Source organism: Dipodomys ordii, unplaced genomic scaffold, assembly GCF_000151885.1.
Source record: "Dipodomys ordii isolate 6190 unplaced genomic scaffold, Dord_2.0 Scaffold58, whole genome shotgun sequence".
Taxonomy (NCBI): Eukaryota; Metazoa; Chordata; class Mammalia; order Rodentia; family Heteromyidae; genus Dipodomys; species Dipodomys ordii.
Window position 1 is genome coordinate 7269587 of NW_012267274.1, and position 24883 is coordinate 7294469.

Below are 24883 nucleotides of genomic sequence, written 5' to 3' on the forward strand. Positions count from 1 at the left end.
AGGTAGAGAGGTATTTCACACACACACTCATTCTTCCTTACTGTATTGCAACTGGTTATCTTTATACCCAGTCTGTAACTATTTCCAATCTAAGAATTTGGTATATTAATCTGGTTGTCTTATTTATACTTTATACTGGTAATCTTACTAGTCGTAACATCAAATGTCAGAGCTTGAAATCTTTCGGGGAGGTTTTCATCAGGATACCTATTACTGTTTCTCAAAAGTCAAGTTTAGAGAATGTCTAAAGAAATGTTAACTTGGTAAGTGGTTCTGGAAATGTTGAAAACAAGCTGAAAACTCAGCTCAGTAACTAACTGAAGAGCAGTTTTCCAGATTACTCTCAAGACAGTAAAACCACAGGGGTTAAAGGTTAAACCTTGGTATTAAAAGATTGCACTTTAAAGGTAATGTGACTGAGCAAGTGACTAAAAATGTGACTTTGAGCAAGTGATTAAATCTGTTCCTAAGCAGATGAATGTGACAACCAAGGATCCTTGCAATGATTAAACTGTTCCATATTTTCACAGTTTTCACTATCAATATCCTGGTTAAAATGCTGTATTATTTTTCAAGCTGAGCACTGGTAGCACCCTGGGTTCGATTCCTCAGTACCACATAAACAGAAAAAGCCAGTTCAAGTGGTTGAGTGCTAGCCTTAAGCAAAAGAAGCCCAGGGACAGTGCCCATGTCCTGAGTTCTGAGTTCAGGCATCAGGACTGAGGACTGGCAAAAAAAAAGTAAAGAAAAAAGAAAAAAAAGATATACAAGTTCATGCTCATTTCTTTTCTGAGCAGGAAACTGTCTTGCTCTCTTCCTTTTCTTTTGCCCTCCTTCCCTTTCTTTTCTTAGAAATGCTTTATTCTGTAAGACATAAAGTTAAGAAACACTTTGTTGGAAATGTCCTTCTATACTTAATTTCTCATACATTTTCTTAAAGTATTTATTTTTTAAGTACAAAGGTTCAAACTCTGGGCTTTGCACTTACTAGGTGGGTGTTCTACCACTTGATTCATGCCCCCAGATCTTTTTTGCCTTATTTTTTGAAAAGGATCTCATGTCTATGTGTCAGCCAACCTGGACGGCAAGCCTCCTAATTATGTTTCCAGCATAACCAGAATGCCATGTACATGTGAAGCTACAATCAACTCCAAATAAAAAGTTTAATTGGAAAGTTGTTGCTTTAAAATGGTTTAAGTAAGACATTGAGGTACCAAGCTTGGTGGTACACACCTGTAATCACAACTACTTGATAAGCAGAGACAGGAGTACCACAGCCAGCCTACTGAAAAATAAAAGTGAAAAGGGGGGAGATAGGATCATGATTCAAGTGGAAAACCTTGCCTAGCAAGTGCAAGGCTCTGAGTGCAAGTCCTGGTACTACATGAATATATATGTAAGTATTAATTTCAAAGCTACCCTAGGGAGTCACATACCTAATTTTCTGTTAGATGCAATAGATGTCAAATTACTTTCAGTGTAGCAGAGATATCCAGAAGGTGGCGCTATTATCACACTAACATAAATAGTAAGTCACCTGTGGGTGGGGAAGGAAGAAAAACTAGGAGGAAAGGCAGGACATTGTCAAAAAAAAAAAAAAAATGTACTCATTACCCTCTGTACATCAGATTTATAGTAACAACTAAAAAATAAAAAGTTTAAAAATTGAATAGGATTTCTACAAATAACAATAACCTCAGATCAGATTTTCAATGCATGTCTTTGTTTGGAAAAGTATTATAAACCACTTTAAAATGATTAATTTGTTGTGATTCCCTACAATAAGGAATGTAGCAAATGGAAAACCAACTCATTTAATTAAGTGTACTTTCAATTATGTTCTATATTTGTCAAACCCTTCCAAACAAAAGCAAGTTCTGGTATTGTTGGTATACAAAATCTGGTATTAAGCCACTAGTTTTAAACAGCTGTCAGGTGGTCTTTATATTTTTCTTAACTATTTCCTGTCTCACCACCAATATTTTTGTTGCTGTTGATTTGTTTCTGAGACAGTGTTTCACTATGATCTTTAACTCTTGAGATCAAGTGATCCTGACTCAGCCTCTTGAGTGCATACTACCACACCTAACTTTTGATAATAGTTTGAGTACCACAGAAACAAAATAACTACAACTAAAAGTAGTAGGAAAGCTGAGAGCAAAAATCTTGAGGCTTTCCCTCCTTGGTTTTCTTTAAAGTGGAAACATTTGATAGTGTGTGCAAGCACATGATTATGTATGTGTGTGTGTGTGTGTGTGAGTGACAGAGACAGTTTCTTTGTAAAAACAGTATTCCAGAATTTCAATTGAATGATTTGTATTTAAAAGTTTAAGTATAAGGTTCAATAATTTATTATGAGTGCTCGGTCCTCATTTGCTGAAGAGGTATATTTGAGTTTCATTTGGGTTCTAATAACAGGTTGACAGACTGGCCAGGGTTTCCCATGGCAGTAAAAGAACACTTTCTATCAAAAAGCAAAAGGAGCCTAGAAGGCTTGGCGGGATGTGGGGGAGAGGGGGGAAGAAAGGCTGGGGAATGGAAGCACATGTGCCAGTACTGAGGCTTAAACACAGGGCCTTGAGTTCTCTGTCAGCTTTTTCCATGCATGGCTGGTAAGGCACACCTCCAGTCCCAGCTTAGCTTTTTGCTACTTAATTGGAGATAAATCTCAAATCTGTCTGCCTGGCCTGACTTTAAATCAGGATTCTCAGATCTCAGCCTGCTAAAGAGCCAGGATTATAGCTATGAGCCGTGAGCACCCAGCTTGGATATGGAGACTTACTGGTATACCTCAAGAGCCCAGCCGGAGATCCAGTCCCCTCTAAATTGAGCAGATTCTGCATCTCATCCACCAATAACCAAGCACACAGAAAGCAGCTCAAACAACTGAAATGTGTTCCACAGGTAACACCTTTAACTGTGCTTCTGACAACATGGTTTTTAATTAGCAAAATAACTTTTTTTCCAAGAGAAAAAATTTTCCTTGTACAATTTACATGAAAATGCCTTTAATATATACTCAGACTTGCAGTTTCCTATTCTTTCAGAAATTACCAAATAATTACCACCATTCAGTCTGTAAATTCATGTCAGTCAAGCAAAATTATTCTGTCCTTATTCCATTGACTTTCCCACACAGAGACCAAGTAAAATGAGAAATAAATAGAAGGAATTCTGAGCAGTTTATTCTCAAGTCATTACAGTGTTCAACCAGTTTGACACATACAGGTAACAGAGGTAACAGTGAACATTGGGACGTGCACACTCCCACTGTGAAAGAAGACATGTTATACACACAGGAAAAATGCAGCACATAGTAAGGGATGTCAGATTTTGTGACACTTCAGATGTGACATATTTACAGGAAAAGTGTAAGTTTTAAAATAATTAAATAATTTCCATAGAGTTATAAAAGAATTGAGATAAATATTAAGAGACCCTGACAATCACAAAAACATTTCCCTATGCTATTAAGTAAGGGTAGTTCTATCTAAAAAAGTTCCAAAATAGAGCTAGTATTTTGCCACCATGAAATATATCAAATTACCAATACCAAAATATGCTAGCATGGCATGCAATGTGGAAGCTGTACCAAAGAAAATGCTATGAGGTTCTTAGGTACTACGAAAGGTCTACACAAGATTTTAGATGTGTTCATGAAAAAGAAACTCAAAAGAACCATTACAATGGCTATGTCAGCAGAAAAAGTGGCAATTACCTAAACCTTTTCATTCTACCCTTTCAAATGAAGGTGCAAAAGAGAAAAATCTAAATATAGCTTTTAAAAAATTAGCTTATGAATAAAAAGTTGAGCGGGCATTCTTAGGCATATGGACTTTTAAACCAATAGATACTGTGTAATTCTAGTATAATATATCTTATAACCTCTGGACCCTACTACCTACCACTGTAGTAGCAACTTCTCTCTTAGACAAGAAGTCATCTTAGAAAATAAAAAGAAACAAGTGGTGCTGTGGCTCAAAGTGATAGAGCATTAGCCTTGAGCGTAAAAGCTCAGGGACAGTGCCCAGGCCCTGAGTTCAAGCTCCACGACTGACAGAAAAAAAGAAAGAAAGAAAAAAAAAAGAACAGTGATATGCATGAATTCAAAACAAAACAGTACTGTAAAATGGTAAAATATCATAAAAATAGCAGCATGTGAAATTCAAGACTTCTTTTCTTAAAGCAAATATTCAAGACTGAACCACAAAATGGTACTTGCTCAAACTGGTCTATCATTCAACTCTTGAAACTAAGACTTCTTTAGAGAGGTGCTAATATTTATGATATCCCCAAGATTAAATGTATACTCAAATTTGCTTTTAAAAAACATATATTGCACAGATAGAAGAATACCAGCATTCCGGTATATCTAACATAAAATGCTATCTTATTTAACACATTAAACTATTCTACTGAAAATTAATTTTATCTCAATGTTTAAAGCCAATCATATAGGACTTTTGAGCATACTCCTAGACAAGATGAAAAACACAGGCACTTGAATATAGGTTATTAATGACAGAAAAGTAGAGGCCACACCTTTTTGTGACTGGGGCAGTCCTGACTTTACATATAAACTTGAGGTCTTTCACTGATTCAAATATCAAAATAAGAACTATATAGAAAACTTTGATAAGAAAATCAGATCTCCAAACATTTCTGACCAAGTAATTTTCACTGAATAAAGCACTGACAGCTCCAAGTCCTGACAAATCTTTTCAAACAAGCATCTCGGATACAGTCACTTGAATGTTCATTTTCCCCTCTTCTACAGCTCGCTATCTTTAACCATGGTCTAACCATATCCTATCCTCTATGCAAAACCTAGCAGTCACCTTGAGATCCAGAATATCAAAAATGTATCATTCAAAACAGTCCACCCCGCAGTATACATCTGGCAGCACCACAGACACCATGAGTTTTAGATCTTAATCTGGTGGTATTCCGTTTGATAATAGTAACCAATAAGAAAAATATTGAACATTTAATAGGAAGTCATAGTAGCATTTTTAAATGACCAAAATAATTAGTAAGCATTTTTCATGTTTTAAGTTGTTAAAACATTTAAACTGTCCAAGTCACTAGGAAAAAAATACCACATACAACTTTTTACCACCCAAATGAGAACACAGAAAGCCTCAGACAAATGATACTGAAACCATTAGGCATTTTTCTCTCATTCTTAAAGAAATGACATTCCCTTTGGCTACTCCCTAGATTCTTGGTTTATCAGCTTACATATAGACAGTGCACATCTAGGAGGCAGTCCACCATGAGCACTAACCCATCTCACTATCATCTTTGGCTACAGCCTCATGAAAGGACACTGAGGGATTGGGATGCGTGGGGCCAAGAGGCCCCACACGCCTCCATTTTACACGTCGCTCACTGGAAGGCTTGCGTCATCCAAGTCCACTGGGTCGTGATCTATTTCCTGAGGGCCATTTTTACTTTGATGTTTTAGCAGAGCTTGCTCAGTCACTTTGGAAGCTGGTTCTCTTGAAGAGACAGTCTGGACCTTGAAGTTCCCTGGCTTGACCTTGGCAAGAGATTCGTAAAATCCTCGCTTCTCCATGGTAAAGCTTGAGACCAGAGAGTGGCTGCGACAGGCTGCGGAATGTGAGGTGGCTGCTGCTGCACCGGCAGGGCGGGGAGTGTACTTGGATTCGGAAGGACAGCTGGAATGCTCCTGGAAAGAGTAGCGGTGGTCAAACCCAGTCAATCATTAATAATAAAGTTAGTAACTCAGTAAGACTTGATTCTCTGAAAAACAAACACACATAGACACACACACTCAAAGCAGAAGCATGAACCATGCAGCATAAACGTGCCAAGCTCTTTCCCAAAGCAATGCATTTTTAGAAGTGAGTTCAAAGCAATGACAGCCAACAACCATTTCCACTAAGAAGCTAGTTCTGTCACCAAAGCTGAATTCAGTACTTTATGACCCTGTAAGACAGCTTATACTGGGAAACAGTGTTCCAACTGCAACCGGACTATGTTTAAAAGTAGGCTACCAGCTTCACCCTTTGATCTACGAGTATATTCTCAACTGACAATGGGAATTGATGCGTTTTAAAAAGATAAAAATAAAATGAACATCAATAATGGAATACGTGTTTTGGAGTACTGAGGTTCGAACTCAAGGCTGGTACTTTACCAATTGAGCCACACCTCCAGCCCTAGTTTTTACTGATTATTTTCAAGACAGGTTCTCTGTCTAGGCTGGCTTCAAATGTTTCATCAATAAGAATCAAGATTTTTCAAACATTATTTTGTCTAGCAGTTTTTTGCTTTCTTGAATTTCACTGCAGTCAAAAATAGCAAAGTCTTTTCACTTTTTAATTTAGTGTATTTAGTTGTACGCATGTGGTTTATTCACAGGGTCTAAGATTTTAAAGGTAAGGGTGCAATTGAGTCTTTACTTTGGTGAGTATCAGTTGTGAATATTCTAATATGCTTCTAACTAGATCAAATCTGAAGATACCATTAAATATGACCATTCTAAATGCACTGCACTATGCAGTTCCAAGCAGAGTATGTTGATTTATGATACTAGTAGCTTTGAAAACAAAGTGCTTGAAAACACTATGAAGTCTTATTACATGGCTAAATTTCACTAGAGATTTAAAATGTCATGCAAAACATAACAATATACAGCCTATGCAATATATCTGCATGCAAAGTTTGCATGTAATTTCCTTAAATTGCACGCGTTTCCTTAAAATAAAGGTGCATTTAAAATGTTATCTAAAATATCTCAAAGTATATAAACTATAAAAACCAAAACACTCTTGCAGCAATTTGGTCAATTAATTTTTAGAAGCTACTTTAATGTCTCTTTCCATTAGTAAAGTTGTATTTCTTTAATTTTAAGTGCACATACTCAACTTGATGTCTCTAATGAAGTAGTTTGTGTTAGTGTTGACAAAGTCAGTTATGACAACTGCGAAAGGCAGTTTGGTTAACTCAACTTTCTAAGATCAGTTGTCAGTAGTAAGTAAGTCCGGGCCCTCTACTAAGAAGGCACGTTTGCGTGAGCGCCCACATACGTGCTGCATTCACCAGTTCTTGATGTATACCTCTGTATACAAGGGTTCGACAGCCTTCTGGCCTGCCGCATCTGGAACACAGTGCAAAGCTACGATTAGAGTTAACCTATACTCAGGAGAGGGAGGGAGAGAGAAAGTTCCGCTGATAGTCATAGCTAGTCCAATTTGCCCCACCACAAAGCACAAAACACAAACACCCTTCTCCACCTTTTCCTCTTCCCAACAGACACTGTTTTTGCAGAGAATCTCATACTTGATTACTGAAAAAGTCACATGAAATAGGTGCAGTTACAAAATTAACACCTAGGAAGGTGGCTTCTTAGATATCCCAAAAGATAAATAGGTAGAATTAAGAACTGAGAAAACAATTAAGAAATGAGAAAAACTACTATCTATAGATAGTACTATCAGGAAAAGACAATACTATCCAGGGAAACCTACAATGCATGGAATAGCTAGCACATATAGTGAATCTAGATAATAAAGGCTATTATATTACATGTTAGACCAGTTCTGCTGGTGATACCATACATTTTCATTTTTCATCAGGATTTGCATTTTTAGATCAAAGTTGCTAGAGTTGCTAAAGTATTCCAAGCAAAACCTAATTCTATAAGCCTCAACATAATAGAAAATATTTTCTTACTATTTCTAAGTAGAACATTTCTTTTCAATTTTATTATTATCATACATGCACAAAGATAATCACAGTAGTTTTCAGAAGCAAACTTTTATATTAACATACTAAATTAGAATAAAAGCATGAAATAGAAAATACTAAACAAGAGCACAAAACTACATTTAAGACTCCTACTTGGTCAGGAGCCTTTGGTACTATTAAGCCAAATAAAACTTAACTGAAATTAAGGAAGTAAAGAGGAAATGGGATGTCACAAAAGTGTAACACTAGAATTGAAGGTCGTTTGCATAATTAGGCCACATACTATACTAAGTGTCAAACTACTAAGGAGTAAGTAAGAATTGCTAAAACAAAGCAAGGAAACATTTATTCCTTAGTTGTCCTGCTTGTGCATTTAACACAATACAGTGCACACAGAAAGTTATGTATATGGAACACTACAAGGAAGCATTACATTAGAAATGCATTATTTTTTGCAAGTCCAATTTGTATGAAAGTCAACATGCAAATAAATTTCAACAAAGGAAGAAAAGAGGGATTAAGGGTCAAAGGAAGGAAAACAATTCAACAGGATGGAGGACCCTCGGGAGTCTCACCCCAGAGAGCAGGAAACCTACAGAAGAGGCTGATCGGCCAGGTCCCCGCTGTGCTACAATGGCACCAGAGATGGCTTTGATCCAACTGTGCATCTCTTCAGGACTATCAGCCTAAAAGAAAGAAAGGGCTCATTCAGTCAACGTTTCCTCAAAACTACCTTGTACGTCTATAAATCCAATGTATGTATTTTGGTAACATACCGTTACTGACAAAATTATTCTAGGGCAATGGTATACAAACAATATTGTAGAAGCATTTTCTCAGTAAGTTACTATACTAAGACACAAGTTCGGCACTTAATATTTCAAGATCAGACACATCAAAAAATGTTAATAATGCACACTTCTGGAAAGAAAATGAGAGAGGAAGAAATAAAGCCATTTTTTGTTCTACCGGTTACACCACTGAATCAACTACAAACACACACACACACACACACACACACCTCGTTATATATTTAAAACTATGATTAAAAAAACATTTTGACATCTTTTTTATTTCTTGAAATAACTTCCTGAACTATTAAAAAACTACTGATGACCATATACCAAAGAACTCTATTTCCAGAAAAGGACAGGCTACCAACATGAATTTAAAATCTTATGAAATTACTCTAATTAAAAAAGGGCCTGAAAGGGTGCAGATACAACTTCTTGCTTCTAAAAGTTCTTGTATCTAAAAGTTCAAAAATGTTAAAGATACAGAATGTTTATTGAATCAATGACATTGTAACAAAGACATTTTAAAGGAAAAATTTAAGAAGCACAATTCTAGAAATCAATCTGACAAAATTAAGACTCTTGCTGATGGTTAAAACTTCACCTAGAAACATATCCTTTAAAAAAAATTGGAAAAAAATTCAGGCATATTGTCCAAAGATACAATATATATGGTAGAAGATATATGAAACAATGTACATGAACAGTTCAGACACAGAATATGGAGAAACAATTTACTTGTAGAACATCCATACACTCAAGTATGGTTTTCAGGCCATTTTTAACATATGGGAAAAAGATAACAATATGCAAAACAGGATTTAACTCTACAGCTAGTATCACCTTACTAGCTCAGATTTGTAATCCTAGCTACTCAGGAGGCTGAGATCTGAGGACCACAGTTCAAAGCCATACTGAGTAGGAAAGTCTGTGAAACTCTAATTTCCAATAAGCTACTCTGAAAAGGCTGGAAGTGGCGCTGTGGCTCAAGTGGTAAAGCGCCAGCTTTGAGCAAAAAAGCTCAGGGACAGCGCCTAGGCCCTTAGTTCAAGGCCCAGGACAGGCAAAAAAAAAATAGAAAGCAGGAAAAAAAAAAAGGTTCTCAAGATGGAATTGTGTATGAACTACCACTTTCTTCATTTCTCTGTAATAATAAGCATAGGTAACGTTCATGAAACAATTAACTGACCTTTTAAATATTCTATTTAAATAATTCAAACAAAAACCACATTTTAAATTTAAATACAGATGCCTACTAACAGAATATAATAATATCTACCAACTATTTTGATAGTGGGTACTGAGCCTCTCATTTTATAAAATGACCAAAAATGACATAATTGAAAAACAAAGTTCCAAAACATGTAAAGATAATCTAATCTGAAGGTATACACTTAAAATGTGAGTTAAAATATCATTTCCTTTCCTCCATATACCATTTAGTTCCATTTCATTAATTCATCATAGATAACCCATTCCTGAGCATATAACCTACCAATAACCCTTCATGCACAATGATCTTAATTAAGTTAATGAACTGTAGTTTCTTTTAATATCAAAAGCTACACGCTTTATTTACATTTATTTCACTTCTAAAGTTGTAGATTCCTTATGAGAAGATCTAGTCTCCAATTAAGTCTTACCTGAACATAGAAAGTTCGAGATGTTGTTACAATTTCAAATAAGTTGTCCCTCATCATTATGTCACTGTTGAAAAAAAAATTATCCAATTGCACTTAAACAGCAGTTGTTTGATTAGTCTTTCACTTGTTTACTCAGTGCCAAGTTATGAATCAAGTAAAATATTGACTTAATTTACCAAAAACCCAATTACTTTCCCATTTTTTTGGTATTAAAATGTATCTATTATGTGTAGTTAACTGGTTTTAGAAAAGGTTCATAAGGCAACTTTGAAGTCCAAAGCTTCTAAATGTAAAAAACTAGTTTATTCAAGTCAACCACAGCCCAGCAAATATAGTTTTTCTTCCTTTTTTTTTTTTTTTTGTCTGAGAACAAGATTTGAACTCCTGATCTGATACTTTTGCCAACTGGCTGACACTCTACCACCTAAACCACACCTGCAACTTCTTTTAATTTTATATTTTTTGCTAATTTATTTTTTATAATGCTCTATTCTGCAACATATTTTACGCACAAAAATTAGTACAAAATCTGATAGGGTCATTCCATTAAATTTTTCCTTTTCATTTCTGAGTTTTGTCTTCATTTTTACAAACAAAATATTTGAATAATGGTTTTGAAAATTTTAACATATCCCAACTATGAGGAACTAAAGATAACACTAAAACCAAAATGGAAAATACATGCTATAACAAGCACATAAATGAAATTAAGGCATGGTTCTGTATTACTGAGTGTGCCAAATGTATAGTCAAGAGCAGTTCCTTACCTTTGTTTACATTCCTGGACTTTATGAACCTCTTTAAGTGGTATTACTCGGAGAGGTTCCTTTTCCTGGCCAGAAAAAAAATAAAAGTAAACAGATTCAGGACTTTTATTCTTAAAATCCTTTCAAGGGTTAGCTGTCCTATCTGGAATTGCATCCTCTCTTGAAGTACATCTAAAACTTAACCATTTGAACCATTCAGATTTAAAACAGCTCAAATTCTATTCTCTTAGCAGCACTGTTGTTCCAAGAGTTTTGTGCAGCTTAGTAACACCAATTAATTAGCCAGCAAGCTAGGTCCTAGGTGAACTGGGTGACTCAGTTACTACAAACACTTCCTCTCTCGGAATGCCATTTTGGCATCTGTGATCCAGCTTGACTCAAATCTGTCACATTACAAACACATCACTTTCTTATGAAAACAAGCACCACTTATCAAATGCATGTTTAATAAATGCTGAGACACCTACTACACTTTAAATGTTTTAATCTCCTACCTTCCACAGCCTACAATCTAGGTTTATGTTGCAACTTAACTTATTCTCATAAAGAAACTGATGATTTGACATTAAACATAATTAAATATAAGAAACAAATATAGCCAGACGCCGGTGGCTCACACCTGAGATCCTAGCTACTCAGGAGGCTGAGATCTGAGGATCACGGTTCAAAGCCAGCCTGGGCAGGAAAGTTCGTGAGACTCATCTCCAATTAACCACTAGAAAACCAGAAGTGATGCTGTGGCTCAAGTGGTAGAGCACCCCCCTTGAGCTGAAGAGCTGAGGGACAGTGCCCAGGCCCAGTAGTTCAAGCCCCACAACCAATAACAACAACAAAAAAGAAATATAAAACACATTTATTCTTAGTAGCATAGCAATAATTTTCAAAAATCCATTAAACACTAATTTGTATTTCACTAAAACTGCTCTCATGAGATTAAGATATGCCTCATTTTATGCAGCACCAAGGGGAAAAAAAGTAAACCATGACAGAACATTTGTTCTTTTAATCGTAAGTTTTTAGAGCTTTACAAAGTAAGTTTTATTCTGAACTTCTGACCACAAGTGACTTACAAAAGTAGTACAAATTATTTCTACATACCTTGCAATTGTTTTATGTCAGTACACCTATGCATTTGTGTATAAAATATATTTGTGGGTATATAGATTTTTTTCCTGAAATGTCTTAAGACAGGTTGTAGATAATGGTACATCTTACTACTAACTACTTGGTTATACATCGTCTAAAACATACACATACTCTTATGTGATCATGGTACAATTAGGGAACCCAGAAACTTGACAGTCACAATACTGTTATCTAATTACTATATTCTGATTTCACTAATTACCTGACAAATATCCTTTTATAGCAAAAGAAAAATGACCTCTTTTCTGTCCAAGGTTCAATACAGGCTTATATCTTATTTTTGGCTGTCATGTCTCTTAACTCTCCTTTACTGTGGAATAGTTCTTTGGTCTTTTTTCTTTTCTTTTTAGTTTTAAAATTTCTAGGCCAGTTATTTCACAGAATGTCTCCCAATTGGGTTTGTCTGATTATTCACTCAGATTCAAGTAATACATTTTGACAGGAAACCACAGATATGACGCTATGTTCTCAGCATATCACATTAGCAGGCGCATGTATGGGGGCTGGCCAGATATTGGTGTGTTACAAATGATCTCATGCTTACTGATAGTAACTGTTGTCAGTTGCTGTAAAGTTACTTTTTCCTCTCATCACTGTTATGTTTTGGGCAAATAACTGGAGTTCATGTAGTACACAGTTTCTCACTATAATTTTGCCCACAAGTTTCATCAAACATGGAACAAATCTTTATTGGTGTAGTAGCTTCCAAATGGTGGTTTCTCTAGCCCTGAAAATCCATGCAACATGTTTTAAGATGGAACTGGGCTCTGAGGAGACACCTTTCTTTCTGCATATATTTATTCACGGCTCATGGATTCTCTGGGTTATAATCCATAGTTATATTTACTTTGCTGCTCAAATCTGAGTGCAGTCACTCGGAGCACCTCCATGTTGGCTACCATGTCTTTCTAACTCACAGCCGTCAGTATCTGAGACTCTAATTTCTGGCACCACTAGTTGTTCTGGGCTCAGCATGTACTTTTTTTGTCCAAGCACTGAAACCAGACAGTTCTCTAGGGATCCTGGTTCTTCTGCTTACACAATGGCATTTGTAATTGTTTGTGGAAGACAGTTTATGGAGCTCTTCGAGCAGTCACAACCTTCTCATGACAGATGAAAAGTAATAGTGCTGTTTTAATTGCATTTCTTTCATTATGAGTGATGTTGACTATCTTTTCACAATTTTTTTTTGGCCCAGGATTTGAACTCAGAGCCTAGGCACTATCCCTGAGCATCTCTGTGCTCAAGGTTAGTGCTCTACCACTTGAGCCACAGTGCCATTTCCAACTTAGTTTCTTAGCAATTTATTGGAGTTAAGAGTCTCGTGGACTTTCCTGCCTGGGCTGACTTCAAACAGCAACTCAGAGCTCAGCCTCCTGATGAGCTAGGATATACAGGTATGAGCCACCAGCACCTGGCTTCTTTTCACGTTTGTAAGACCATTTTACTTTTATTTTTTAGTACTAAGGGTTGCACCAAAGGCTTTGCACTAAGTGTTCTACCACTGAATTACATCCTCAGCCCAGTTCCTTCTTAAATAAATTCTTCTTTGTTCATTCTTCTCCTACATATTTGTCCTTCTATCCCTGCTTAAAACTTCGAAACATAGGCTAAATACTAATATTAAGAAACTAATTTAGCGGGGCCACTGGAGAGTGAGTTGCTGACCTGGTCACACAATCCCTGAATACTTCAGTGTGCTTTTCCTGTAAAGCCATCCTTTCACACGATCACAACCACCAGTCAGCAAACTACCCCCAAACTGTCTTTTATTAAGGCAAACAGATTCAGCTAGTCACAGGTTCCATTCCTTCCATTAGTATAGGAGAGTTGCCCACCCGTTCCTCAACTAATAATCTTGAAGACACAACAAGATACCTTGTTTGGTAGTATGTCCCTCATTTTCTGTGTCTGATGTTCCTTTAGGATTAAACTCAGATTATGTACCTTCAGCCAGTGAAGGGACTGAAGTAATGTTGCACTTAGTGCCATAATTCCTGTCAGGTGGCTTTAATTTCTCACCATCAATGAAGTTCTTCTGAAAAGGCTGACTGCCTGCCAAGGAAGTGACTACCAGCCAAGTCACTGAATGTTACTTTTTGTGCTCAGTTTTCGACTTTGTCTGTAGGTATTTTGTAACTATGTAAACAGCTCTTCCCTCAACATATACATACATACATTCACCATTCTACTATTTACTTACACTGGTTTGGGCTCCTGAAGTCCTATTTCATTTAGAGGGCTATAATCTGTATTATAGAATTTTGTATTTTGATGCTCTGCTCCTAATTTGGTGAGGGGAATGTTTTCAAAGTGACCTTATCATTCCATAAAGATCACAGTCCAGGCCATTCTGAGAAAAAAGCAAGACCCTATCTCAAAAATAACCAGAGAAAAATGATTGAGGGCATGGATGAAGCAATAGAAAATCTACCTAGCAAGATGGAAGCCCTCAGCAAAAAGCCCTACTAGACAATGTCACCTTGATCCCTTCATTTAAATAATGTACATGGTTCTTCTCTCAATACCATGTAACTACATTAATTTATAGAACCATCTATTATTGAAATCATGTCACCTGACAATTTTTACAATTTTTTTTTTTGTCAGTCATGGGGCTTGAACTCTGGTCTTGGACGCTGTCCCTCAGCTCTTCAGCTCAAGGCAAGCACTCTACCACTTGAGCTACAGCGCCACTTCCGGTTTTCTGGTGGTTTATTGGAGATAAAGAGTTTCATGGGCTTTCCTGCCCAGGCTGGCTTTGAACCGCGATCCTCAGATCTCAGCCTCCTGATTAGCTAAGATTACAGGTGTGAGCCACTGGAGCCCGGCTCACCTGACAATTTTTAATAATGCTACTTGGACCAGTGGAAGAGAATTCTTATTTTCTGAGTCTACCTTCAGATAGGTCAAACCGTCTCATGTAATCCAATTTAGGAGTCAATCTGATCTAGGAAAAGAAAATATCAAGAGAGGGCTGAGAAGAAAAGCAGAAATACAAAGGTTTAAATACTGACCTTCCAACTATGCTTCCAATACCCCTACAGAGGAAATTTACAGATGAGGAGGTACTAGTAATTTTAGATCTTTCAAGACAGAATGCTTCTTTGAAATCAAAACAGTTTTATGTAAGATATGTTTAAGAATATTCTATTAGCCAAAGAAATCACAACAAAGTAAAATGAACTATCAGTGCCTCAAAACCAGAATTGGATTATTCTAAAAATAGAGAATGGCATAAATCATACAATTACTACATTTCTTAAACATTTGTAAAGCAATATTTGAGACACAGCAACATACCAGTTCTGATTTGAAGTAGCCTATTGTATTTTCATCCAACTGAAAGTATCTTCTTTTCCAGTTTTTCATCTACCAGAGATGAATACAGATGTGAGACTTCTAAGAATGCCAAATGTTAATGACTACTTAGTTCCATTATGAACCCACAGTCAGAAGTGCCAAGTTCTCAGAAGCCTTGCAATCTTCCCTTTGTGAGGTGGTAAATAAAACAGTTTCCTTTGGTAATGAGGCCTTCAAACTTTTGGTTATTGGTTTTCATATTTGATTAATGGCACTATGATATTTCATAATTTTTTGGATTTTTTTTTTTGCCAATCCTGAAGTTTGAACTCAGGGTGTGTTCACTGTCCCTGAGCTTCTTTTGCTCAAGGCTACCACTCTACCACTTGAGCCACGGAGCAAGGCTACCACTCTACCACTTGAGCCACAGAGCCACTCTGAGCTTTTTCTGTTCATGTGGTACTGAGGAATCGAACCCGGGAGTTCATGTATGCTAGGCAAGCACTCTACCACTGAGCCACATTCCTAGCCCAATATTTCATAGTTTTAATGCTCAGGTAAAAAAAGATAAAAGTATTTCCTTTCCTTCCTACCACCTAACCCCCACAAAGCAAAGAGCAAGCACAGGAAATGTTATTTAACCACATCAGGTTTTTCCATTTATAAAACTTACAAATCTTTCTTCAAGTAGTTTATACATAGGAATAAAGCAGTAAGTACATAATAAAATGAATCTAGAAAGGAAACATTTAAGGAACATCTTACACAAGTTTTTTTGTCACTGAACTAAAATATCTCAAAGTTACTGATATTGTAGACTTGGTAAACAAAAGGGGCTATCTCCCTAAAAACTCCAATTAGCATACACACAGTGTGCATCAAAGAATTTTGTGAGAGAATTCTGACTCTAGTGCCCCGTAAATACTCCACAGTGAAAATCCTCAGGTGCTTGCCTTCAATTTCTGAGACTGGAAGCATCACTTTTTGGACTGCCAGACATTGATGAGCAGCCAAATAGGAGAGTTTGATGCATTTTACTCATGACATTTGAAAGATTTAGTTCACATAGAAAAAATAAATTTTTAAGTACTTTTTTTTTTTCTAAGACAAGGTCTTCCTATTCAGTCTAAGCTGGTCTGGAACTCGTGAATCTCCCAAGTGCTGAAGAATGTGCTACAATACTAGATTACAGGCATATACTCTACCAGGCAGAAAAGTACCTTAGGTCTTTAATAACTTCGTCATAGAGCTGTCTGTGTAGGAATAGCTAGGCTAACTTGTAGCACTCTCACTAGGGAGTACCAGGTACTATCTCAATGTATACACTGGTCATTTACATCTTTCAAAAAACACTAGGCTGTAGGTTTTATAAAATAGTTTTCTTTTCAACTGGACATCAGTTATCCTAGCTACTCAAGGAGGCTGAGAGCTGAGGACTGTGGTTCAAAGCCAGCTCTGACAGGAAAGTCTATGAGTCTCTTATTTCTAATTAACCACCCCTCCCCCAAAAGGCCAGAAGTAGCACTATGGCTCAAGTGATAGAGCCCTGGCATTGAGCAAAAAAAAGGCTCAGGGACAAGTGCCCAGGCCCTGAGTTCAAGCCCCAGAACCAGCACCAAAATTTTAAATATATATATAAATATTTATATATTATATAATAGATAACATATTATACATAATATCAAATAGTATATTATATTGAATATTATCTCATATAATATATAACATATATATTTAAAATGTATAATTTCTTGTAATTATAATTTCTATATTATATTCATATGTGTAAATATATTTAAATTGTTTAAAATATACAAATATATTATATATGTGTGTTACATATACATATTATATATGTATATAATTATAAATACATATAAATTTGTTGTATATTATATATACATATATGTATATATGCATATATATGTGTATATATATTTGTTTTTTTTCTTCTCAAAAGAATCTAGAAGCCTACAAGTTTAAGAAGTTTAAGTAACACCACTCACAACAGCTTTCCATGGAACTCAGTCAAACAATAGCAGGTCCTGAGCCCTGGGCCTACCATCTTCCCTACTGTAGGCACAGTGAGCTCTTTCCCTGACCTATTATTGGGGAATGGTAATGGTGGTGTGAAATCAACAGAAAAACTTTCTGAAAGCTGTTAAGAAAGCTCAGTGGAAACAGGAAAGAAGAGCACTGCATTCATTACAAACACAGAACAAGACCCTCCCTATGTCCCAACTCTTTCTGGCATTCTAGTCTCCACTGTAGGTGTTTCATAAAATAAAGCAAACACTTTAATGTTAACTTGCAAGCTTCCCTGGCATGTGCTCATCTGTGATCCCTTCACATTTGTTCAGCTACTCACCACTGCTCCTTGTTTTACACAATATCCAGCTTTGATAACAGCACTGTCTGGAGGTGGTTTAGGAGGAAAGTAGGTAAGATGGCTTTGTGACCGCTTCAAATTATTTCTGTCAATACTTTCACCACATTCATTTACATCTTCTTTCTAAAATAAAACACAACAAAAAGATTATTGTCTTGCTTATTTAGCATTCAAAACCTTCTTTCACTTCATGTTAACCTGGCAGAAAATCTCTCTCAGGGAAGTAAGGAACAGAGATTTTAAAGTAAGAATTTTTTTAATTAACTGGAAATACTTCATAACCTTTCTGCCATTCATCAGTGCAAATTTCTACTTCTTTGCTTCTACTAATTCCTACATCTAGTACTTTTTCTTGAAGGGAGGGGCTTTTTATTTTGAAATAATTATAAAAGATTCATAAGAAGCACCAAAAAGTGGGGGAAACCATTAAACTAGCCAGGTGCTGGTAGCTCACGCCTGTAATCCTAGCTACTTGGGAGGCTGAGATCTGAGGATCACTGGTTCAACGCCAGCCCAGGCAGGAAAGTCCCTGAGACTCTTATCTCCAATTAACCACCAGAAAATTGGAAGTGGTGCTGTGGCTCAAGTGGGAGAGCACTAGCCTTAAGCAAAAGAGTTCAAGGACAGCATCCAGGCCATAAGTTCAAATGCCATGACTGACAATTTTTTTTTTTAAATCATAAAACTACACCAAACTAAACAACCATATCAGAGTCCTTCAATCAGAGTCCCCCAACAGGAACATTATATCTACAGAACACATTACCAAAACCAAGAAGCTGCTATTGGTACATTCCACAAACTGCATTCAGATTTTAATAGTTTACAAGGACTTATTTGTTGTGGGTACATGTACAGATCTGTGCCACCATTACCACAATCAAGACACAGAACTGTTTACCATCACCAGGTTTTCTTATGCAACCTTACCCCTAATTCTTCAAAACCATTCATTCTCTAGTTCTGTAATTCTGATGTAAGTAGAACCATATAAAAGGCAATCTTTTGAGTCTTTTTTTTGCCATTCAACATGACTCATTCAGGTTGTTCCTTCTACCAATCACTATTTCTTTTTAGTGCCACATCTCATGTAAGGACATACACACACCATTAAAGGGCACGGGAATTGTTTCCAGCTTTTGACTACTAGGAATAAAGCTTCTATGAACATTCATGTACAAGGTTTCACATGGATATAATTAGCCATTTCTTTAAGATGATGGATTAGGAATGCAAATGTTGGGTTGACAACTGCAAATTTACTTTAATAAAAATATATTTACCAAACCTTTATAGAGTAGCTGAACTATTTTACATTTCCCCCAGCAACAAATGGGAGATAAGGTTTCTCTTCGTCTTTGTTAGTACTTGCACTGATTTCTGACAGGTTGTGTTTTATGTTTTATGTCCCAAAAAGTACTGGCTTCCTGTTTGTTTATACCAGCCAATAATCTAGAATCCTACAAATAAAGCAAATGAATATTTTTTTTTGGCAAATGAATATTTTTAAGAAGTCCTAAAACTCAAGAGAAAAGTTAAGTGTTAGCTGTCATACACATCTTGAGGAATTTTTAACCTGTTTTATACTTAGGTGAACAATAGTAGGTACTTAACTTTTAATCCCAGTACTGAACTATTTACCCAATACTTGACAAATAAATTAATCATGCAAATGATAGTTAACATTTTTTGATTCTAAATTACCTAAATGCTTTCAGAATGAGCAAATAAAACTTTATGATTTTTTTTTTTTTTTGGTTGTGGGGCCTGAACTCTGGGCCTGGGCGCTATCCCTCAGCTCTTCTGCTCAAGGCTAGCGCCCTACCACTTGAGCCACAGTGTCACTTCCGGCTTTTCCTGCTTATGTGGTGCTAAGGAATCGAACCCAAGGTCTCATGCACACAAGGCAAACACTCTACCACTGAGCCACCTTCTTAGCCCAAAACTTTATAATTTTTAAAAATTGTATTATAAAATAAGAAAGCAATAAATTTGTTTGTAATTCTTTAAGGCTATCTCCCAAAGAATCCAAATTATTAAACAACATTAACTACTGTAGTATCTTAATACAAGTACAGATAAACAGAATTATCCTTAATATTAATGCAATATAACATAGGGAATGCTTAATTTAGCTATATATCAACAGGTTAAAACCATTACCTTTGGAAAAAGCAAACATCCATTTTATTTTTTAAAAATCTAAGATTGGTAATAACTAAAAGTTCTTGCTAGAGCAAGGATTTTTATTAATATGTCCCTTGCCAAATATAAAAAAAGCTTTTCATAATTAATGTAAGATTTCTTTCCATTAATCATTTTTCCCTGGCAAAAGACCTGGAAGATAAAATATATAACTTTAAGGTCTACAATATTAGTCTTTAAAGTTCAAGAGACATAAAAATAATAAAAATACCCAATGATTTCTTTTAAAATGTTGATTTCTCAACTACTAAGAATATAATTTGCATTACAAATTCTCACACAAACATTAAATTCATAGAAATTTGAATTTCACTTAAGAAAGTATATATTAGTATTTTGTTCCTACTACCTGAGCAATACTTAATTTAGCTATAGGTACTTCTGAGATAAAATTAAGTCAAAGTTCCACTTCTCTGTTTGTTTGGCTTATGACTTCAGGTTGTAGGAAAAAACAGGCTTTAAAAAATGGCATGTATTTACAAACTGTAATTCAGCAATTTCATTTCCAGGAACTTATTCTTTAGAAAAATCATCTGTAGCTAGGTGCCAGGGACTTATGTCTATAATCCTTGCTACTTGTAGGCTGATCACAGTTTGAGCTAACCTCAGCAGACTTCGCCTCAATGAAGAGAAGTTGGATGGTACCACCTGACATCCCAGATGACAGGAATCCTAAAATGGGCAAAGAGAGGTGCAGGCATGCACTTGGACAGGAAGTGAGACTACCTTAAAAATAACAAGTATACAAAAGAGGTGGAGCTGTGGCTCAGCGGCAGAGCACCTGTCTACCAAGTGCAATGCTCTGAGTTCAAACACAATACCACCATCAAAACAAGACAAAACAACAACAAAAAACTAACCTGTGTCTCTAAAATTTAAGACATCAAGAATGTTCATTGAAGTATTATTTATATAAGAAAAATGAAAGAAAAAGAGGGGAATAAACTTCTACATTTCTAATCACAGAAGATTTGTAAATTATGTAACTCCATGGCAGAACTAATTCTTGGAGGCCTGGCACTCACACCTGTAATTGTAGCTACTCAGGAAGCTGAGATCTAAGGATCGCAGTTCATAGTCAGCCTGGGCAAGAAAATCCCAGAGCTTATCTCCAATTAACTACCAGAAAACCAGAAGTGGCACTGTGGCTCGAAAGAGCTAAAGGTACAGCTTCCAAGGCCCAAGGCAGGCCCCAGGACTGACAAAATAAATAAATAAATAAATAAATGATGCAGAATAACTTGATCACTAGGAACTTGTTCGTAATGTAAGTGAAAAACACCAAAAAAATTTACAATCAACATACGTTTTTGAAAATAAAAGACTTTTTAGTAATTTAGTAATGAACTAACTAGGTAAAATCCATCGATTTAGGGTTTTGTATTGTTTGTCAGTTGTTTGGCTTGACCTCAGGACACCTGGGAGCTATTCCTGAGCAATTTTGCTCAAAGCTAGTGCTCTACCATTTTAAGCAACAACTCTACCTCTGGTTATCTGATAGATAACTGAAGACAAGACTTTCAGGGACTTTGCTGCCTGGGCTGGCTTTAAACTGTGATCATCAGATCTTAGCTTCCTGAGTAGCTAGGATTACAGGCTTTAGCCATCGGAGCCTGGCTGTTTTAGTTTTGATGACAATATAAACATCAATGTGCAATGAGCCCCTCACATAATAGGAGAATGAATTTATTACCTGAGTTGGAGTAATGATGGGTACACCACCAACAATATCAGTTCTATAAGACACCTGCTTCTTCCCACCTTCACCCTGGCGATTCAGGTTGTCAGAATTAGGCTGTGAGTCTGACTGCTTTGGTACCTGAAATAGTAACATGATTCATTTTGTAAACAGAATTATTTATGAAACTGTCTTTTTCTGTTCTTAACTGTTTATATATAACTGATAGGTATGTATAAGACATTTACAATGTTGTACATGTGCTTCAAGCTCTCCCATGTTATTTTCTGCTCCAGTCTGCTTTACAATAGTACAGCATCCCTCATCAAATGCTTACTTGTACAGGTACCATTCCAAACATGTTCTCATTCCTCCAGTTGCTAACCCTATGCACAGGGCAATACATCCATTTGAGAAATAAGGAAACAGTTAGGCACGGTGGCTCAAATCTACAATCCCAGATACTTAGGAGACAGATGCTGAGAGAATCATGGTTTAAGGCTAGCCTGGACAAAAATTTGCAATGCCCAATCAACAAATAAGCTGGATGTGGTGATACACAGGAAGGATAGGTAGAAGAATTGTGGTCTAGGGTTGACCGCAGCAAAAAATTATCCCAATCTAAAAGATAACCTAAAGGATTGGAAGCGTGTCTCAAATGACAGAGCACTTGCCCAGCAAATGAAGGGCCATGAGTCAGTCCAACACTGTACTGCCAATAACTAATTAATCAATTAATTACATGGAAGCTGAGAGCCATTAGGAAATACAGGTCTCCCAAGTTGTGAAAACTTGTTCAAAACTCAAACACCATCATCTAGATCCTGCTGATTAGAGCACTTAACTTTGGGTCACAGAATATATTAAAAAAAATCAGTGAGGGGAAAAAACCAAAAATCTTTAACATATATCAAAAATCAAAATGTTTTAACTAGCAAAAAACCATTTAAGAATTTAAAGGGAGTTCCAATACTTTAGATGATAAATCATTCAATATAAACCAATTACGACTATGATAATAGTAGGATATGAATAGCTCACTAAACATGAATCAAAGAATCAAGAGTTTCATTAAGTATTTAAAATAACATTTTAGATTAATAAAGTGACTTATAGGGAACACAATACTTATAAGTACCAGCCAATCAGTATTTTTTGTCTATAGACTGTTAACCATGAAGACTGCATTTGAGTAGTTTTTGCTGTTCACTTACTTTGTTTTGTTTGAGACAGGGCCTTGCTATGTAGCCCAGGCTGGCCTTAAATTGGCTATGTAGGTTTCAGGCTAGCCTCAAAGTTTTGATCCTCTGTCTCAGTTGCCTGGGTGCTAGGATTCCAGGCATGAACCACAATGCCCAGCCTGAATGACAAATTGTCAAGGTAAGTAAGAGTGAGTAAGGTAAGAGGTAAAAAAACACAATTCGGTACCAATTATGATGTTGAACATGATTTAGTTTCTCTCCAGTGAAGTCTTTCAGAAACACTATGAACACTACTACTGGCAATCACCATAATGGCACAAAATATTTTATTTAAAGTAAAATACAGGTTACTCAAAGAACTACAGAGGACATCACTCATACAGTATCCAAAGATCCTCCCATTTTACTAGGTCATTCCAAAACACAGTGTGTTCTCAAAGCTGTAATGTGCATCAAGTGTCACCAGGAACATTGTTAAAATCCATAGACTCCCAGGCTACACATCCAGAAACTCTGATTCCACAAATCTATAGAATAGCCCTCCCAATTTGCACTTTAAAGTAGAACAACAGGTATTTTTTAATAAGGTAGTTCACAAAACATACTTTAAGCAACACTGTTCTAAAACCTGAACTCCTACTTTATGAACCTTTATAAAGGTCTATGGATAAGAATGGTTTATTTTTTGCATGAATTCTAAGTCGTAGTCTTCCCCTTCCTTTCCCTGCCCCCCACTAGTGATGCTTCCTTGCAGGCCTCTGACAGAGCCCTCCAAACTCTCAGGCATACTTAAGCTGCACTGTCAGTCACGACTAGGGAGACAGGGAGAAGGAAGAAGAAAAACCACTAGTAAGGAAGAAGTGACTCCTTAATGCCCTGGAGCTCTTCTCAGAAGTTATATATTTTGGAGTATTTTTAAAAGAGTACAATAATGGACAACATTTTACTTGGTAAGTAATATTAATATATCATACCCTGGGACAATTTGCTGAGGAAGCCTACTATATTTTCTAACAAACAGCATCCTGTATTTAAATTATTTTGACAATGAAAAATGTGGTGCTATTATGTCAATAAATAGAAACTTGGAAGTGGTGCTGTGGCTCAAGTGGTAGAGTGCGCTCCTTGAGCTGAAGAGCTAAGGGACAGCGCCCAGGCCCAGAGTTCAAACCCCATGACCAACAACAACAACAACAAAAAATAGAAACTAGCATTAAGACAACTTGGAAACAGAGTGAATAATTATTTGACTACATTATAGGAGAGGTCTTAAGAAAAGTAGCATTCTTTTAGCTATACATGGGAATTTCAGGGAAAATTATTTAATATAACCCTAAAAGTACACTGAAATTTCTATTAGTTTTTCCACTTTTTTTCTGGGAGCAACAGTATATTTAAAACCCTGCCTATGCTATTAAACCAAATGCTTCCACTTTATCATTATAATAAAATCATATTAAATATCACATATCAATGTTAAAGTTCAATATTCACTTAGAATTACATTTTTACAATAAAAATTATCTAAATTGTAATCATCTCACTCCTTAAAAAAGGAGAACATTCAAGCAAGATATCATAAATACAGTCAACTCCCTCAAAAACTATAAACAACTGAATGAAAAGTTAACTAAATTTAGATGTGTAATCATTTTCAGCACAACCACACATGCACAGTGCCCGTAAATCAGCCAACTGTTAATGAGAATCCGAAAAGTAATACATCCCCCATGGCAGAAACCATGTCAGGAACTGAATAGGCTTGGTTTTTTCTGACTGTTGTCTTTCCTAGTTTTCTATCTTTTTTTTTTAACAAGACTGTTTCTCATAAGAGATCCAAATGTATTTTTAGCAGGTATTTGTTTGTTTGTTTGTTTTTCTTTTTTTTGCTTATATGGTGCTGAGGAATCAAACCCAGGGCCTCATGCATGCAAGGCAAGCGCTCTACCATTGAGCCACTTTCCTAGCCCTAGCAGGTATTTGTATACAGTAGAAAATTCTAATACTAAAAAAAAGGCTGAAATGACTAAAGAATATGGA

The 24883-nt window shown here is 36.1% G+C and overlaps 1 protein-coding gene across 8 annotated transcripts in view; it reads right to left on the minus strand.

Annotated features, from left to right (window-relative positions):
* Positions 1-4101: 4101 nt before the first annotated feature.
* The window catches only part of Plekha1 (pleckstrin homology domain containing, family A (phosphoinositide binding specific) member 1), a 48709-nt gene continuing 27927 nt past the window's right edge, over positions 4102-24883 (minus strand). For 2 of the 8 annotated variants that reach the window (XM_013021953.1, XM_013021952.1), the window contains exons 6-12: positions 21657-21782; positions 17738-17881; positions 15370-15438; positions 10921-10985; positions 10154-10217; positions 8292-8402; positions 4102-5692 (exon numbers count right to left, since the gene is read on the minus strand). In XM_013021953.1, the coding sequence (XP_012877407.1) occupies positions 5378-5692; positions 8292-8402; positions 10154-10217; positions 10921-10985; positions 15370-15438; positions 17738-17881; positions 21657-21782 (894 nt within the window). In that variant the 3' untranslated portion in view covers positions 4102-5377. Of the gene's footprint in view, positions 5693-6977; positions 7127-8291; positions 8403-10153; positions 10218-10920; positions 10986-15369; positions 15439-17737; positions 17882-21656; positions 21783-24883 lie in introns of all 8 variants that reach the window. The other 6 variants (XM_013021960.1, XM_013021957.1, XM_013021958.1 and 3 more) reach the window with 6 other exon arrangements.